The sequence below is a fragment of the Protomyctophum parallelum genome, assembly GCF_964188405.1.
Source record: "Protomyctophum parallelum genome assembly, chromosome: 20".
Taxonomy (NCBI): Eukaryota; Metazoa; Chordata; class Actinopteri; order Myctophiformes; family Myctophidae; genus Protomyctophum; species Protomyctophum parallelum.
The window spans coordinates 41665361-41684766 of record NC_139718.1 but is presented as its reverse complement, the minus strand read 5'-3'; the positions used below and the strand labels follow the sequence as shown (position 1 = coordinate 41684766).

At 44.9% G+C, this 19406-nt stretch overlaps 1 protein-coding gene across 2 annotated transcripts in view; it reads left to right on the top strand.

The window, feature by feature from the left end:
- gabrb1 (gamma-aminobutyric acid type A receptor subunit beta1) overlaps positions 1–19406 on the top strand; it is a gene marked incomplete at its 3' end in the record, with an annotated part of 138098 nt that overhangs the window by 109331 nt on the left and 9361 nt on the right. For both annotated transcript variants that reach the window (XM_083792320.1, XM_083792321.1), the window contains 3 exons: positions 1364–1446; positions 11344–11487; positions 12212–12364. In XM_083792320.1, coding sequence (XP_083648446.1) covers positions 1364–1446; positions 11344–11487; positions 12212–12364 — 380 coding nt within the window. The remainder of the gene's footprint in view (positions 1–1363; positions 1447–11343; positions 11488–12211; positions 12365–19406) is intronic.

Below are 19406 nucleotides of genomic sequence, written 5' to 3'. Positions count from 1 at the left end.
AGTGCTAGCGGTTTTAAGTGTTAATGTTTGTGTAGGACAAAAATAGACCCTATGCCGATTTGTTTGTTTACCTCGAAGTTTGTGGACGGTAACCAAATGCTGGATGTAGGAGCGTCCATCAAACAAATAATCACAGACGTGTGAAATGAGGGGCGCGCTTGTCATTGCTACATTGCTACATGAGGTACACAAGGTGGTCCCTTATTGGCCAAGCGCTCCCACCAACGTGATTGGTTAGCCGATTTGCTTGTTTACACATGATGTAAGTTTTCCCTTCAATGTCAATGGCGTTTAATGTTTGAGGTTTAATTTACGTCATATTTAGCAGAATTCTGACGTAATTTCTCCGTTCATCATCAATGCCAAATATTGAGACGGCCGGGGACACAATTTAGCAGACATTTGACCGGAATTCTCTTTTCATTGTCAATGGCACATCTTGTGGGGACGTGTGGGGACAAAAGCCGTTTATAGAAGGGGCTAGCGCCCCTTAGAATATATACTGTATATATAGGCCTGTATAATGTATATATCTCTCCAGGCGGCTTTAATTCAACCCGCTATGAAGGGTACATTTTTCTATACACTCTCAGGAGTTAATTTAAACTGGGGGGGGGGTTTACAGCGCCAGCCTAATAATTCACTCAATGGGGACGATAATGAGTGTTATTTATGATGACATCATGTGATCTGCACTGTGATGAACCGGCATTTCTCTCCACTCGTATACCGGTGAATTATTGAGACCATTTTCAATAGCCTCTCTCTCTCTCTCTCTCCCCCCCCCCCAATGTGACCCCTTTTGTACCATATATGGCATAACCTCAAACCCTAACCTTAACCTCAGTAAACTTAAATTAACTTGCCCGGGGGCGTGGTTATAAGCACAACCCGTGCAGGAATTAGTATATGTAGCGTTTGGCGCCTGATGCCAGGACGACCCGTTGATGGTAAACTCCTTATATGGTTCTGGCTGAGGCAATTGGTGACATGGGTGTGATGCCATTTATTTTTTGAGGGGCACTATATTCAGCTATTAGTGTAGATTCCCGTCCTACACGACCACATTCAATTCCCATTGACAATGAATGGAGAATTGTACGTCAAAGTGTCTGAGCAAATAGGCATATTTGTCTATTTTATGTCACGGTGATGTACCATATAGCGCCCCTCACTTCACACAGGTGTGATTGATTTTACTACGGGGGTACGGGGGTTTGCTGCTGGGATGTGACGCATACATCTGATTCTGATCCTCTCTCTGTCTCTATGTGTCTCTCTGTGTCTCTCTCCCCCTCTCTCTCTCTCTCTCTCCCCCTCTCTCTCTCTCTCTCTCTCTCTCTCTGTGTCTCTCTCCCTACAGAATAACCACGACAGCAGCGTGTATGATGGATCTGAGGAGATACCCCCTGGACGAACAGAACTGCACCCTGGAGATTGAGAGCTGTGAGTGACACTCACTCACTGTGTGTGTGTGTGTGTGTGTGTGTGTGTGTGTGTGTGTGTGTGTGTGTGTGTGTGTGTGTGTGTGTGTGTGTGTGTGTGTGTGTGTGTGTGTGTGTGTGTGTGTGTGAGTGCGTGCGTGCGTGCGTGCGTGCGTGCGTGCGTGCGTGTACACACTGAAATTCGTCTTGCGACCCAGCAGCCAAGTATGCAGAGCACATATTTGACATAACACAGAGAACATAAAGACATGAAGACAAGAGCAATGTCCACCGCCTAGACTAACCATGGCTACTACAACTCCTGTCCTGAATAAGCCTCAAAGTCGACTGGTGGACAAAGGACCTCTTTAGTCTGACCTTATTGTATGCTGGTGCACCATATCTCCTTCCCGAAGGTAGCAACCTATATTCTCCATACAACACATGCTTAAGGGTTGATATTTCTTGCTAACCTTAGGATGCATTTGATCGGAGTATACATCGTCTCTGCCCGAGAGAGACCAGATGGGAGCAGGAGGAGGAACTCACTGTCGCTGAGTCAGGTTAGGTGTCTAGTACAGTGGTTGTTTCATGTCAAGGACCCCCCAAAATGATACTCATTAGCCTACAAATATATGCCAAGGACCCCCATGAGAGAAGATTGTTATGGCTCTAGCAGTGATTCTCAACCATTTTAATTTCAAGACGCCCCCGCCCCCTCATATTTGCATGACTAGGCAACCCCCCAAAATAATCATATTTTAACTGGGGAACCCCCCACCCAGACAAGCAACTCAGTTCCACAGATAGTTATTGTGAAACCTTTTCACAATTGATGCCTCTTTCTTATTATTTGGCCAATGTTTGACCAGTTTGTTGAATACTTTTGATGCAGTAATGGTCTTTTTATTTTTGGTCCTAACCCCCACACAGGTTGAGAACCACTGACCTTTTCCAAGGGATATTTTTTAGGGGCGCCAGCCCTCCTATGTCCAGCTTTGAGGGTTTGTGTATACACACAAACATTGTCCTAACACAAACATTGAATGCCATTGATAATGAATGAATGGTCAGCTTTGAGCGTTTGTCCCAACACACACACACACACACACACACACACACACACACACACACACACACACACACACACACACACATTGAATGCCATTGACAATGAATGGTCAGCTTTGAGTAAATACAGACATTGCGTAAACACACACATTGAAGACGAAGGTGTGTATGTGTACAGACACTGTGGATTGTTAATACCCTGAGTGGCATAAACGGAGGTCTCCGTCCTATCAAAATAGTAACGCTCGATGCTCAGGATGGAGATTAATCACAGGACGGAACGAACTTTATTGATATCATAAGCGAGCGCACAGCTCCACATGGTTGGGAGCGCCTGTTGGGCAACTTTCGATGTCATTTCCGGTTGGGACGTCATCCAAAATGTCCCCCCCCCCCCCATTTTAGTGGATGAGACCGAAAATCTTAAAACGTGAATAACTCAATGCGTCCAATTCAAACCAAAGTGTATGTTTTTGACGACCCATCGCGGTCCCGTCGCTAGTCGCGTTAGAATTAATCATACCTCCCGTTGTTGTCGATCGCCTCGGGGGTGTTTTGGCTACATCTAGCTACATCTAGCTACTTCAGCTACATCCAAGATGGCGCCTGGTGCACCTTGAAATGTGCTCCGTTGCTGCCAATCGCTGGGCGCTCTGATTGAATGGTCCTATATACCCCCGGGGTGTTAAAAGCCAGTGGGTGAGCACTTAACTACTTCAACTTCATTAGGTGGGCTATCAAATGAATGTAATGTCTATTAGTCGCGAGTGGCGCTAGTTTCGGTATTACATTCAAGTAACTCCCACAACCCCCATTTATTCATCAGCTTGGGTGGAGTACCTTTGTTAAGCATTGGTCTATATGAGACCATGATCTGTGGCACGGACAGTTTATTTCCCCAGATAAAATGCTACCTTTTCTTAGGTTAGGAACAAAGATTAGGGTTTTTAGGCATCATTTTACTGAGGTAAATGTCATGTTATCTTTTAGCGGTGAGGGTGATTCATTTTTGATTAATCACTTGGGTATACTAATTTTTTTATTTTCATTCAGAGGGAGAGTGATTGTATTTTACTGTATATCAGGGCACGTATACATTTCCTACATAAATGTCGACCTATCCAAGTGGTTAATGTAGGAAAGAAACAAAGACTTGGTGGACCCCCTATAGTACTGTAGCTCTGAGGACCCCACTTGGAATCCCGGAGTCCCTGTTTGAAGACCCCTGCTTTAAAGGAGCACACTTCACTAATTTTCTAACTATTGCTCAGCATATAAATGCCACCATTTTCTGTCTACTGCACTCTGTGTCTCAGAGGAGGACTGTGGACCGTTCAGAAACCGATACTCACTCTGACCCCTTTTCCACCGGTTGGTTCCCAATGGGAACCGGTTCAGTGACCATTGGAACGTCAATTATGAATTGAGTGTGAAAAGCTATGCCTATATTAGATTGTTATCACCATGAAACTTCCCCAGTTGATTACTTACATTTAAATGTTTCAATATGCAAATGAGGCATTATATAGGAAAATGTGCAAAACATTTAAAATATGAAAAAGCTACTCCTGTGGAAAGGTTATCATAAGTAATAAGTAGCCTATCCGAGCCATGAGGCCCATAGGGCAGGAGCCTATCTCCTGTTTCTGTAGCGTGAGGCAGCTTGATGTACAAGTACACCCCCTGGACATGACGCTAGTATGTCGCAGGGACTTACCCCCAATCCAACCCTTGATACTGAGGGCTCGATTAAGCAAGTCCTTTAATATTACATATAATATTACAGTTTTAAGAGGTGGGGGCATGTGCAATGTCCTATTGCAATTATGGGCATGGTAAGAACCGCTTTCGACACCCCGTGCGCAAAACAGCCTTGAATTAGTCATGGGAGTGTTTAAGGAGTGTTTGAGACGTACCCAATCAACATGTCCGTACTATTCTCTTTACCAGTCAGCTGATGTCACATACGGAATGCGCCCTTTGGGCAGTGGTATTACATTTCTGCAGGCTGGCACACTAGACATGACATGACTTTGTCACATTTGGGTTAATTATTCCTATTGCACTGCTGTCACCTTTATGCCTCAAAAGAACTGCCTTTCAGATCGGAATGGAACTGCGAGTAGATACGCAGCATATGGCTGGCAAATTGGCAATCCATGCGTAATGTTCCCAGAATTGTCTAACCCCGAACATACAAGTTCGTTTGATATTGTTTAATTCGATAAGAATAGAACCATGTACCATACAGCGAATGAAAGCAAGATTCCTAAGGAATATGGAGATTTTTACATTTAAAAAAACGGTTGAGAAATGAGAGCACCATGAGTGTTTATAGGCTAATATCAACGTTTTTTTATGAAAGACAAACGGGCACGGACACAGAGGAAATATAGCTATATAGTGCATGCATGTACTGTATATGCACTGTTGCACACACTTTATTTGTTTCTATTGAAAAACACCAGTAAAATAACGTTTATTATATTTTATTTCATTCGAGTCACGAATGAGTTGAAATGCCACTGGCACCTACTGCGTAATGCTGTGGCCCCGATGGTATGGTCTTCGCTCGTAGCATTTTATTGAAGAAGACTTGAATCGGGTGTGATACAGCATGTGAAAGCAAACTTTTCAAGGATTATGGAGATGTTTTAATTTAAAAAAAAGATTGAGAATTGAGCGAAGAATGACCAATTCAAATATCAACTTTCAAACTAATCTTTACCATAAAGCTCTGAGCTTAAAGACTGCTGTTGCCATGTCTCATAGAAACAAGTAAATAGGTCTATAAAAATAATCCCAAAAGAAGCGCATATAACAGGGGTCTGTAAGCTATTTTAAATGAAGTGCCATGTTTTTATTTTCTAGATAGTGAGTCTGCCATATCCAGATACATTTTAATGACACCACATTAAAATAAAAAAACATATTTTGATTGTCCACACAGTTCTTCCTTCTTTTTAAATATTTTCTTGCACATTGTTATAATGATCATTATATATCCCCCTGCAGTCAGAGTTCATAGTTTTAATGAATGAATGTGATGCATTGTGAGCTGGTAGATCTGCTATTTTCAAAAGTAATCTTGGAAAAAAGTGACAATTGTGGAATGAAACATTTCATTGAAACATTTAAAAACACAAATCTGTCATGGGGGTCACTGGCCCAATTTGTTTTTGGATTAGCCATCCTTATGGCAAATGCATTCACCTGGATGTCCTTGACATGGGAATGTCACTGTGTGAGGATCACTGGTTTAAACAACATTAGGAGAAAAGCCCAAATAAGCACTTTAGAAACAAGAAAAGCAACCCTATCAATATTTACAAGCAACTTTATAGAAGAAGAAGCCCAAAAGTCGCTTATAATAAACAGACATGGCAACACTCCAGCAGCGCCCAGAGCCGCTCAAGTGTAAAATCAAACAGTGCTTTTTGCATTTAAGAGGTGGTCAGACCCACGTCGAATCGTTATGCGCTTTTAGGTCAAGGGGCTTACTAGCAAATTGCGCAAAGCGAAAATAATTAACATATGGACACTCCCACAATGCTAAAATATTCAGGAACGTCGTATGCCATATGTGTGTGCGTTCAACACGGGCCGATAGGGCTTCCATAATACGAAAGGGCAAAGAACTGAGCCGATTCATTGGGAACCAACCGGTGGAAAAGGGATCTCTGTGTCTCAGAGGAGGGCTGTGGACAGTTCAGAAACCTGTCTACTCACTCTGTGTCTCAGAGGAGGGCCGTGGACAGTTCGGAAACCTGCTTAGGAATGTGACAAAAAACTACACGAATCTCCATGAATTCAGGGAATTAATTCAGGGATAGAAAATAAGTCATTTTATGGGCGAACTGCTCCTATAAGTGGTTAAGTTAGCGTAGCCTCTTGTCCACACACACACGCACACGCACACACACACACACACACACACACACACACACACACACACACACACACACACACACACACACACACGTACAGCAATTCACGGCACGTATTTGGAGACTTTGCTGATGAAGGGACCTGGCTGAGGTCACCCTGTACTTCACGGCAGCTAGCCTGGCTCTAATGCACACCGCTAGCCTAACCCATTCTGACCTGAGATCAGATTCATACAAGGTTTCCACTGGACACACACTGGTCTGATGAACCCATTCTGACCTGAGATCGGATTCTAGAAATGTCAGTCGCTCTTCGATTTTTCAAAAATAGCAGACCTACAAGCTCGTATCGCGCCACTCGGTGGCGCGATATGAGCTTGTAGATCTGCTATTTTTCAATAGCTAAAGCATAACATGATGCTGACACCAAAATGGGTGCCCGTTCAGAATGGGCTAATCCACTGAGTCCTCAGGACTGATTCTACAAATGTCTAAATCCTGATATGTTTTCTGAAAAACCTATGTTTCTATGTCAGTGGTGCTCAAACGATTTCATGTCAAGGAACCGCCATGAATGATCTGTATCTGTATCTGGCGCATGATCTGTATTGGCGAATGATCTGTATTTTGACCCCCATCTGAAAATACGTTGTTCCAGGGACCCCCGCAGTAGCAAAGACTTTAGTCAAATGTGCTTGTAGCGTGTAGATCTGCGATTTTTCAACGGGCTAAAGTTTTAAATAATGGTTAAAGTGGTTATAAAAGCTATAAAAAAGGTGCCGCGGACGCGTCCTCAGGTCTAAATGGGCTAATGCACACTGGCATCTCTGGTCGGCTTGGACGGGGACCCGGAGTGCTTTGGTTGAATAATACATTGCCATACCTGCATGCATAGTTAAGTTCTATGTCACATGGCCATCAGCATACAGGCCGACGGACACACACGCACACACGCACGCACACGCACACACGCATGCACGCACGCACGCACGCACACACACACACGTGCGCGCACATACTCGCGCGGGGTCCAGCGTGCGTGCATGGCTTCAGTGTTCTCCCCCTGGACAGTTTGACTCTTAAACTGCTTTTCAAAGACACCTTCTTCTAGGGAGATGACATGATACCGTCATGCTGTCTGCTAGGGAGATGACATGAATATCGTCATGCTGTCACCGCGGGAACAACCTTGTATGTCCAAAGAGGTTACGTTTCAGGAAATGGAGGGAGGGGGGGGGGGGGGGGGGGGGAGCGGGCTGTACACCAATGGATCCACTGGATCCAGTGTAGTCACCAGCTCTTGTTAATACTTCTCATTGGATAAGTACAGTTTATGTTATTATATTACATCCTATATTAACATGGTGGTCAGTTGGCATATAGCGTTAACCCATTCTGACCTGAGATCAGATTCATACGAGGTTTCCGCCGGACAAACACTGGGTCTGATTAACCCATTCTGACCTGAGATCAGATTCTAGAAATGTCAGTCGCTCTTCGATTTTTCAAAAATAGCAGACCTACAAGTGGCGCGATACGAGCTTGTAGATCTGCTATTTTTCAATAGATAAAGCATAACATGATGCAGACGCGTCACGTTCCTATAACGGCGGTGGGTGCCACCCCCGCCCTCGGCATCCCCCCCCCCCCCCCCGCCCTCCCCATCCCCCCCCCCCCCCCCCCTGCTCCATCCCCCCGCCCCTGCTCCATCTTACAGAGGGTGCTGGTCTGTAAGCAACGGCAAAGAACAACTTGCAAAAGTGGATCAATTGTAACACACGCCGGCTCCATTCAATACCATTATAGGTCATATTTACACAGTTGACATATTGGCCAATATTATATGTTCTAAAATTGTATTGTATTGTGTATTCTTGTGTATACATTGTACAACTCAATAAATCAAACGTTTGTTTAATCAATGTATTTCTGACCAAAAAAAAAAAAAGCCCAAACTGGTACACCCGATACTATTTAATATTTCCCTTATTTTTTATACATTTTCTTATCACATCTATGGTATGAAAACAATGCTAAGGAGTTGCTTCAATGAAATATAATTGCTTTAAGCTGAAAACGATATGTTTAATGATGTTTTTTGTTGTTACATTTATCATGCATGCCAATTAATCCGACATGCGCAGCAATTGTAACACTGGAACAGCGTCCACGTTCGGTTTAATAACTCCCGACCTGTTTTATAAAAAAAATAACTTGAAGTGGTTTATGGTAGCTGACATGTGTAGGTCCGTTGCCTGAAAATATTACATGTGTAGATAAACGGATCTCTGAGTAAAAAAATGAAACGTGCAAAGTGTTACATCCTTGGCGGCTCTCCCCTACTTTATTTACAATTTGCTAATGAACACAGTGTTTCAGTTCACAACGAACACATTAAATTGTTTCAGTATCTTGTTTCAACATCTCAGCATGATCAATGATAAACAGCTAGCAGTCGCTTTGTGGCGTCGCTTATTGACGTACCATTTAATGTACGTGATCCAGGTAAATGTCTCTTTCCAGTAGGGTTGATATTTTCGGGCATATTTGCGGCTTTTGCTCGGCGGCTGGCTGCTATTAGCTCTTAAAAGAGCCGGTGTGTTGGCGCTGATAGTGCTGTCAGCCTCGGCAGCTACTTGTAGAGTCGGTGTGGCGACAGCGAGCTCCTCTGGGACTCCCAGATCCCGCCAGACTGGGAGACGGGTCTTGGCGGCGGCAGGAGCGCCGGGCAGTGGCACTGGAGTCGATGTAGCAGCGGGCTCTGGTGCGAGCAGCCGGGTCTTTGAGGCGGCAGCAGCGGCGCCGAATTGTAGGATGGACTGGACTCTCTTCTTTGCAGGAGGTGGCTTCATCATCAGTTTCGTAGTCAAATGGATTTGGAAATGAATCGTGTACTGTAATGTATGGACATTTATACTCTCTACCTGGCAGCAGAACAAAAGCCACCTTATTAGCATTTGAATGCCCATGGGCGGCGGCCCAACACCTCTGGCCCGCGCCCGACGCTGCACAAGCTGGTATGTGACTACGTGACATTTTCATTCAGGACAGTCACTATACAGTGGGTGCATATTCTGCTATTAAAAGTTTAAAACAGAATGCCAGTGGGTGCAGCTGCGCTTCTGCACCCCCGGAGTTGACGCGGCTGACATGATGCCAACACCAAAATGGGTGCCCGGTCAGAATGGGTTAAAGGAACGACATCCAACAAAAAAGATCATGTCTTCCTGAACATATAATGGCAGCCCTTGTTGGAGGTGGTGGGTCTCCTGTGGTGGAACACGTGCCCCAAGTGGCCCCTCATAGTGCTTGAGAGTAGTTTGGGTTAATAATGAATTGCATTTTTATAGCGCTTTTCCAAGTGCTCAAAGGGCTTTACAACGGTTCATTCATTCATCCATTGGGAGGTGAAGCGGCGGACAGTCGACGCCACCGTCCTCACTTCCCACATTCACACACCAATGGTGGCGAGCTCACACCGACCAACTCATTGGAGCCAATGTAGGGTTCAGTGTCTTCTTGCCCAAGGACACTTCGACATGTGGACAGGAGGAGGAGCCGGGATTGGAACCGCCGACCCAGGGATCATTGGACGACCTGCTCTACCTCCTGGGACACAGCCGCTCCTGGGCCACAGCCACAGCCCAACATCTGTATAATATGTTGTACCAACAAGCGTATCACATGCTGTCATCTACTCTGATACATTTTGTTTTGGGTTAGGGGGTTGGGTGGGTGGATTTGTGTGCGGTTTTCTTTTTGAAGGGTTTTTACTATACTGATATTTATCTTCCTGTGACCTTCCTTCAGTAAAAATGATGATCATCGTTAAGCAGATTTTTTTTAACAAGATTAAAAAAGTATAGCCGCTGCTCCTTCGCCTGGAAAGGAGACAGCTTAGGTTGTTCGGGCATCTGGTTAGGATGCCTCTCGGGCGTCTCCCTAGGGAGGTCCTCCTCGATGCACGTCCCACTGAGACCCCGGGGGAGACCAAGGCGCAGATGGAGGGATTACATCGACTCACTGGCCTTGGAAGGTCTCGGGATCCCCCAGGAGGAAGTCACTAATGTTGCTCTGGAGAAAAGATATTTTTTTAGATTGTTATTATCGGGAGAAGGATGGCTTCCATTATCGCATTGTAACTTTTCAGGAATAGAAAAAGCCTGACGTTTCTATTAGCTTGGATTCCCCATCGATGATGTCACTGGAAGACGAGTTTCTGCCCACAGCCCTCCTATATGAGACATAGACAGAAAATAATTGTGCTTTTTTAATCATGAACATTAATGAGGACCAATTATATGAAGATGGGTTGAAAAGTGGTGAAGTCGTCCTTGAAATTGTTGTCGTACTTCAAAATATCAATCATTCATCAAATTAAGAGGCCCTCATTTGTGGATCTCTCTAGATACATCACTTAAGTCCTCATGACATTATCCTTGCCAATATTCAAGAAACATCTAAAGCAATATTGTATGTCTTCCTCGCTTTATGTACATGATTTAGTTTGATGTGTTATCTTTTCTTTTGTAGTTTTGTTGTTGTTGTATTGTCTATTCTCCTTTTTTGTGCAGTTTCTGTGTTTTTATTTCCTTATTGCACAGCTGCTTTCACTTGTATTCTTTTGTATTGTTCTTTTCATCATCATAACTTTTCGACCGCGGTCGAGATCATGGATTTCACAATGCCACGCCAGACTTTCCGGTCCTTCATTTCCATCCCCAGTTCCTGCTTACTGATGCATGCATGTGTCCCTAGCGATGACCGAACGACAGGGAACGACAGTTTTCTACCTCTGGTCTGCTCTGAGGCAGGACTCCAGAGATGAAGGGAAGATATAACCTCATTATCAGCTCTGTAGCAGTGGCCGGCAGTGAAGAAACACGGGTGAAGGTTGCCATATATTGGATTAGTCGACTAACTATGAATCCGTTTAACCCCCCCCCTCTTGTCCCCAACAGACGGATACACCACTGATGACATCGAGTTCTACTGGCAGATCGGAGTTTCTGGGACAGCCATCACCGGAGTGGAGAACATCGAGCTGCCCCAGTTCGACATCATGGACTACCGGACGCTCCAGACGAAAGCCGTGTTCGCCACGGGTCAGTGATTCACTTTGTTTCAGACTGAAACCCAAAATGTTCGACGACTTAACTGACGAAACCTGACGAAACCTAAATAAAAACTACTAGCTATGATGACTAAAACTATGTCTAGAAGACAATTTCTACAATTCCATCAACAAATAAAATCTAGAATGGTCTGTCTGTCTGTCTTTACTTTATTTGTTAATTTTGACACAATACATATAAGTGGGCATTACAATTAAAGGTATATTCAGTGATTTCACTTTTTGGCTGTGGGACCCAGCCTTTCGTCCAATCAGGATAGAGAGTCAAAAACGAAACCTAAGATTTTTGACCCCCAGGGGTTAACTGGGGACAGGGAGGAACTCCTTATATGGTCAGCACACTCTATAGTTAGGGAGGATTATCACAACAAAACAAAAAAATAAGTGATATTTGAATTAAGTGAAATCACTGAATATACCTTTAAATGCAATGTAAACACACCAGATTCAGCAAAGATGCTAATTTTCATCCGCAGTACCCACACAAAACATAGCACATCACACTTATGACTTGCAAAGCATAAAAACATACATACGCAACCAATTACAAGGTGCATCTATATGGTTTAGCAGCGTTTCTATAGGACAGAATTGTAAGTAAACTAACTTGTGCATAAAGTGCATTATTGCTTTCAAGTAATACTGTCTGTCTGTCTGTCTGTCTGTCTGTCTGTCTGTCTGTCTGTCTGTCACAGGTTCGTACCCTCGGCTGTCGCTGAGCTTCAAGCTGAAGAGGAACATCGGCTACTTCATCCTGCAGACCTACATGCCGTCCACCCTGATCACCATCCTGTCCTGGGTCTCCTTCTGGATCAACTACGACGCCTCGGCTGCCAGGGTGGCCTTGGGTCTGTCACTCTTTCATGATCTTTAATGAGCCGCATAATAAGCCATGTTAAAGGGATTGTGACAAAAATATTTCATATTTTATTTAGGTGTTCTGAGGTCAATTGCACCCAAATTTGCCTGTTTTCGGAGGGGCACGGTGGCACAGTCGGTAGTGCTGTCGCCTCACAGCTAGAAGGTCCTGGGTTTCGATTCCCACTGGGGACGCTGTGGGTGCTGGGGGCGTGCTCACTGCTCCACATCATCAGTGCCCATACCCGAGGCGGGGGTTGGCGAAAGGGCCTTTCTGTGTGGAGTTTGCATGTTCTCCCCGTGTCCCCTAGGGTAGGTACCCTCACAAAAACATGCAGTAATCCTGGTCTCTATAAACTGCCTCTCCCTGGCCAGCCGGGGTGCCTGATGGAGGGGAAAGGAACTGGTCGGAATAACGTGTTCCTTTCACGGCGCTATACGTCCGGCCTGGGAAACTCTCCCCTCTGTCAGGTGAAAAGAAGCAGCTTGGACTCCTCATGCATATAAGGAAGCATGAGGTCAGTCCGCTGCCCCCCCAGGTTGGCAGAGGAAGTGTATGCGCCCAGGATTACATAATTGACACTGGGTGAAAACATGGGTTGCAAAATCGTGGGATAAAATGCAATTTTCATTGCAGCTCAAAAAGCTTCAGAACACAGAGAAAATGCCAGACCACAAGTTCAGGTTGTGTGGGTGTAATTGAGGTAATACAACCTAAAAGAAAAACAATAAATAAATGCAAATGAATGTCACAAACCCTTTAATGACGTTTAGAAGATTTAGAACTCTTCCATGGAAAATGTCATGATTCCCATTTCCCAAATCAGCCCCCATCAACCAAGAGTCTAAGACAGTTGTGGAAAGTTATATTATTATTAAGCATTGGAACACATATTTTATTTCACTTTTAATATGGCCATTCATTTCACGTTATAATATTCACATATTCTTCTGTGTTTAACCCATTCTGACTGGGCACCCATTTTGGTGTCGGCATCATGTTATGCTTTAGCTATTTAAAAATAGCAGATCTACAAGCTCATATCGCGCCACTCGGTGGCGCGATATGAGCTTGTAGATCTGCTATTTTTGAAAAATCGAAGAGCGACTGACATTTCTAGAATCTGATCTCAGGTCAGAATGGGTTAATAATGAAACTGTCAGGATGTAATAGACATTTTTAGAATCTGATCTCAGGTCAGAATGGGTTAAGATGTGTTTGTCGTCCGTCAAATTGCAGAGACTCTTCCGGTCTCGCTAAAAGAAGACATTTTAGTATGAATGTCTTGGAAGTATTGTGTGCCTTGTGATGATGGGGTCCAGTATTTAGTTCAGTGACCATGGAGTTAAGGAATGGTTCATAAGTTCACGTTCAGGAAAGTGTTCTAATTCTTCTAAACGTCGCCCCTGTAATGAGGAATGAGTACAGTGTGAGTGTTGCTGGGGAGTTGCAAACTGCAAACTTTGCAAAGCCGTAGCACACCATAGTCTAATTAGGTACAGTGTGTGTGTGTGTGTGTGTGTGTGTGTGTGTGTGTGTGTGTGGGCATGCGTGTGCGTGTGCGACTGTATAAACCTGTTACAAGCCTCAAACCTAATCATAATGCCACGTGTCCTGAAACGTGTCTACCTAATTCTAAATTCCGTCTCCTTGTCGTACATTAGCCTCAAGTCATACACAGCTTTGTGTTACAGCAGCATCTGTTTTATTTATTCCTTGCTCTGGAATTGCAAGGAAGAATGACAGTCTGGCCGTGTTTACATGGCCCGATACATTCCACTTGCTCTGGCTGTGTTTACATGGCCAGATATAGCCTACTGTATTCCACTTGTATTCAGAATGACTGAGAATAAACATGCTCACATCAAATCAAAACTCAATTGGAATAGAATATTCCATTACCGTCTGACCCCAATGGATTCGGGTTTGGAAGGGGTCAGGTGTGGTATATTATACTGTATACGGTTTGACCTTTTTTTCCGAACGCTACTGGGAGTTTGGAATACAAGCATTATTTTACACATGTCTGCCCTTAGTAGTGCTGTTTGTTAGACTAAAGCACAATGCTTTGGCCATGTAAACGAGCGAGGAATGACTAATGAGTTTGGGTATGAATCTCTCCCTCAATTTTGCAACCCATCTTTTTCACCCAGTGTCAATTATCAAATGCGCTAGACTCTCTCTACCAACCTGGGGAGAGCAGCGGACTGACCTCATGCTTCCTTCTATGCATGACGAGTCCAAGCAGCTTCTTTTCACCTGACAGGAGGGGGGGGGGGGTTTCCCCGGTTTGGACGTAGGTAGCGCATGGTAGGAACATGTTATTCCAATCAGACCCTGTCCCCCTCCACCAGGTGCCCCGGCAGGCCAGGGGGAGGCAGTATAGAGACTATTATTACTGCATGTTTTTTTGTGAGGGTATATGAATCTCTGTTTGGAATGAATTCCTTCTAAATGAATACATATTAACACAGCCAGTGAAAACAGCATAGATTATATAGACTGAGCTCATCTGAATGGAGATGCGGTGGTCTCTGCTCATGTGGAGCACAATCGCCCTCAAATGAAGACTTTTATTTTTGCAAAGCTGCACTGCTCTTTGTGATGCATTCGTGTGCACGATGCATGCATTAGGAGGCAGTGAACAATGCATTTTGTCCACGAGTCCATGCTGTATTGACGTGGTATATACCATAGGGGGCATAGGAGAGACAACAGGCATTTTACATTTTACACTCTTCATCAGTGCAGTGACATTTGGCCCCCATATGACCCCTCGCCTCTCAGCACATCCTCACTGCCGGGTGGAATCCGGTCAATACACTTTCCTTTGGGGTTGTGTGCAGGGCTCTGCGTCCCCCATCAGTGCCCATGACACCCTAGGTGAGGTTGGTGAAAGGGCCTTTCTTTGTGGAGTTTGCATACTCTCCCTGTGTCGCCTATATAGGGTATAGGGTTGTAATTTACATTGCATCTTATGTAGACAGAAAGGACAAAAAAATATCGCAAGGATGCACCTGGGACAGTGATGTATCCCAAGGTCCTCTGGGTTGCGGGTCTCTCGACATCACGATACGCCTCACTCGTTTGACCCAGCCCCGATCAAGTCCCGACTTACGTCCCAGTGTAGCTATACCCTCGATCAGTCCCATTAGGGAAAAACCCTAAGACACACAATCCGCTGCTCCAGAAGTACTCTGCCCGGGCGCGTGGAGGGACTAGGCAGTGTGAGTTGACTCCTGGCCATGCAGGCACCTCCTACGTCTCACCAGGTCTTGCTCCTGCTCTCAACAGGTGCGGCCAGGACCTGTGCCTTGCGCCAGATTCCCAGCACCAGACACTTCGTTCGGGAGTGGTGGATTCTGCAGGCTCCACCGGCAGGGAAACGTTGGTGCCGCAGGCTCCACTTGCGGCTCGAATGGCCCTCATAAAGGCCCCACGTGGGTTTTTTGGCCTTCTTCCCCACGGTGGACATACAGGCTGGGCCGCTAACCCAAACTGCTCAACCGGGTCCTGTCTACATTCCGGCTGTTAACCATCTCTCGGGTGGTCACCAGACTATTCCCGGTTGTCACATAGCACTCTGTAGTGTATGCTAGTACGTTAGGTTCTTAGTTTGCTTATATGATTCTTGATGACTATACTTCTGTGTATTTGATGTATTACCTATAGGTCTCTATACTGCCTCCCCCTGGCCCGGAACTGGTTGGAATAAGTGTTCCTTCCACGCGCTACGTCCAACTGGGGAAGCTCCCCACCTGTCAGGTGAAGAGAAGCGGCTTGGACTCCTCATGCATCGAAGGAAGCATGAGGTCAGTCCGTTGCTCTCCCCAGGTTGGCAGAGGGATTACATTAGACAATTGACACTGGGCGAGATTTTGTTTTTACAAAAATCGTGGGATAAAAAGAAAAGAAAATGGAGATACAAGGTTTCATCATAGAGTGCACATATAGTAGGGTAGAAAGATGTAGCCTGTTCATCTCTCTAAAAGTCCTAACCTCTGGGGAGATAATGGCCAGACAGACAGACAGAGATCTGCCTACGTGCTATTACTGGCAGATAGCAATCTGACCGTCGACAGCGCTCAGCGCAAAGAGCATCGTTCACTTCATTAAAAAGGTGCCTGCTACCTGTGTGCTCTGCACTGCTACACGCTTCTCTCTCTCTCTCTCTCCCCTCTACGTTAATCCAGCGCGACTTACATTGAGGAACAATACAAGGTAATTAGTGATGGGATACGAGGTTTCCACTGGACACACACTGGTCTGATTAACCCATTCTGACCTGAGATCAGATTCTAAAAATGTCAGTCGTTCTTCGATTTTTCAAAAATAGCAGATCTACAAGCTCATAGCGCGCCACTGAGTGGCGCGCTATGAGCTTGTAGATCTGCTATTTTTCAATAGCTAAAGCATAACATGATGCTAACACCAAAATGGGTTCCCGTTCAGAATGGGTTAAACCAATATATCGGTAATCTGTATCTAAAATAATATATTGGTTTCAGCAGGTATTGTATTTTATAATAATTGGTATAAAAATTGGTATAAAAATAAATAATAGGTTAAAAAAGAAAAAAAGCCTGAAAAAGCCTTTTGAGATGATGAAGGCTGCGAATTATATCAGTGTTTTCTGGGGAAGCTTTCAAAATTGTCAGTTAATAAAAAATACTACATTCAAGCTGTCTATGTTGGGATATGAGCCAAGATAATAACGGTGCATTCCTATACTTTTGGAATAAAGAGGCATTGCTTTTTTTTCTCAAATTCAGTGTTTATAAGGTTTTTTTTCCAGAACGGCCAAAATGATTATATATTTTTTAATACAGAATGATATCATATCGATATTATATCAATTATCGGCTATAATAGCAATTCATTAAATCCGGTATCGGCCAAAATGTCTCATCGGTACATCCCTAAAGCTAATTCATCAAATGCATAGAAATAGTCATCGAGAATCATAAGCAAGCTAAGAATATAATATCTGTCTGATGGAGAGGGAGGGAGAAAGAGAGAGAGAGAGAGAGAGAGAGAGAGGGGGGGGGGAAGTAAACGGAAATATTGATCAGGACAAAAGTTGCTGATGAATTTGCAATGATGAAACTGTATGCAGTGATGTTGCTCTCTTGTCTTGCACCCATTTTCTGAAATGGCAACACAGTTACACAGTCTATCTCTCTCTCTCTCTCACACACACACACACACACACACACACACACACGCACACACGCACACACACACACACTGAAGCTCTGCTTTAGTTGTACTGCTGCAGCTGCTGTGCTGGGAGGTACTGCATGGTATAGTCATTGGGTTATCATTATTGGAATGTAGACCGCTGCTACTCTTAGACTTAGAGTATATATAGAGACGTCACCGAGAGGAAACACTGAAGCGAAAAATACATGATGGCCGAAACTGGGTACTGCAGCTCGAGTCGGTATTTGCTATTTGGGCCAATCGCATAAACGCACCGACGCGGCCGATCCAATACACAAACGGCGGCGCTCATTCATGACTCGCTCCCAGTGCACGCACACACACACAGTACTCGTTCATCACTCGCTCGCAGTGCACACACACACACACACGGTACTCGTTCATGACTCGCTCGCAGTGCACGCACACACACACAGTACTCGTTCATCACTCGCTCGCAGTGCACACACACACACACACGGTACTCGTTCATGACTCGCTCGCAGTGCACGCACACACACACGGTACTCGTTCATCACTCGCTCGCAGTGCACACACACACACACACACACACACACGGTACTCGTTCATGACTCGCTCGCAGTGCACGCACACACACGGTACTCGTTCATGACCCGCTCGCAGTGCACGCACACACACACACACGGTACTCGTTCATGACTCGCTCGCAGTGCACGCACACACACACACACACACACAGTACTCGTTTATGACTCGTTCGCAGTGCACGCACACACAGTACTCGTTAATGTGTTTGGCCCAAATGCATCCCAGAATGCACTCTGTTCCATTCCCGGAAGAAGGGGTGAAATCACCTCATGCGCTGAGGTGAGCAACTCAATGCAAGTGGATGGGAGGAGAAATCCGGTGACGTCTCTATTATATATAACTCTATGATTTTACTGCAATGCACGGCAACTTAATATGCTTTACCGCAATGCACTTCAACTTAGTGCGCTTTACCGCAATGCACTGCAACTTAGTGTGCTTTACCGCAGTGCACTGCAACTTGATGCACTTTACCGCAATGCACTGCAACTTACGTATAGTGCGCTTTACCGTAATGCACTGTCTGCAACACAATTCACTGTACCATACCGCACTGCAAACACAATGCAATGTATCATACCACACTGCAATCACAATTCACTGTACCACACCGCACTGCAAACACAATTCACTGTACCACACCACACTGCAAACACATTTCACTGTACCACACCGCACTGCAAACACAATTCACTGTACCACACCGCACTGCAAACACAATTCACTGTACCACACCGCACTGCAACACACTACAAACACAATGCAAAGTATCAAACCAGACTGCAATCACAATTCACTGTACCACACCGCACTGCAAACACAATTCACTGCACCACACCACACTGCAAACACAATGCAATGTACTGCACCACACTGCAACACACTACAAACACAATGCAATGTACCGCAATGCGATACAACACAATGCACTGTATCGCAATGCCACACAATGCACTGCAGTGCACTGCAACACCACACAACACACCGCAACGCACAGCACCACACCGCAACACAACCCCCCTGCAAACGCAATGCAATGGGAACACGGTGTATGGCTTATAGAGTGATGTCTTACAGAGATACAGAGAGCTGAGAAAACGGTCTCAAAGGGGCCAATTGTTTGTGCTGTGAGAATTTCACACGTATCCCAGAATTCCTAGCTGAAGAAAGGTGAGGGGTCTGAGGGGGACAGGTAAAGACTTCATAATTTGTCCCAGTGTGCATTGTTCTCAAAAAGAGAGAGGGGGGGGGTCACATGA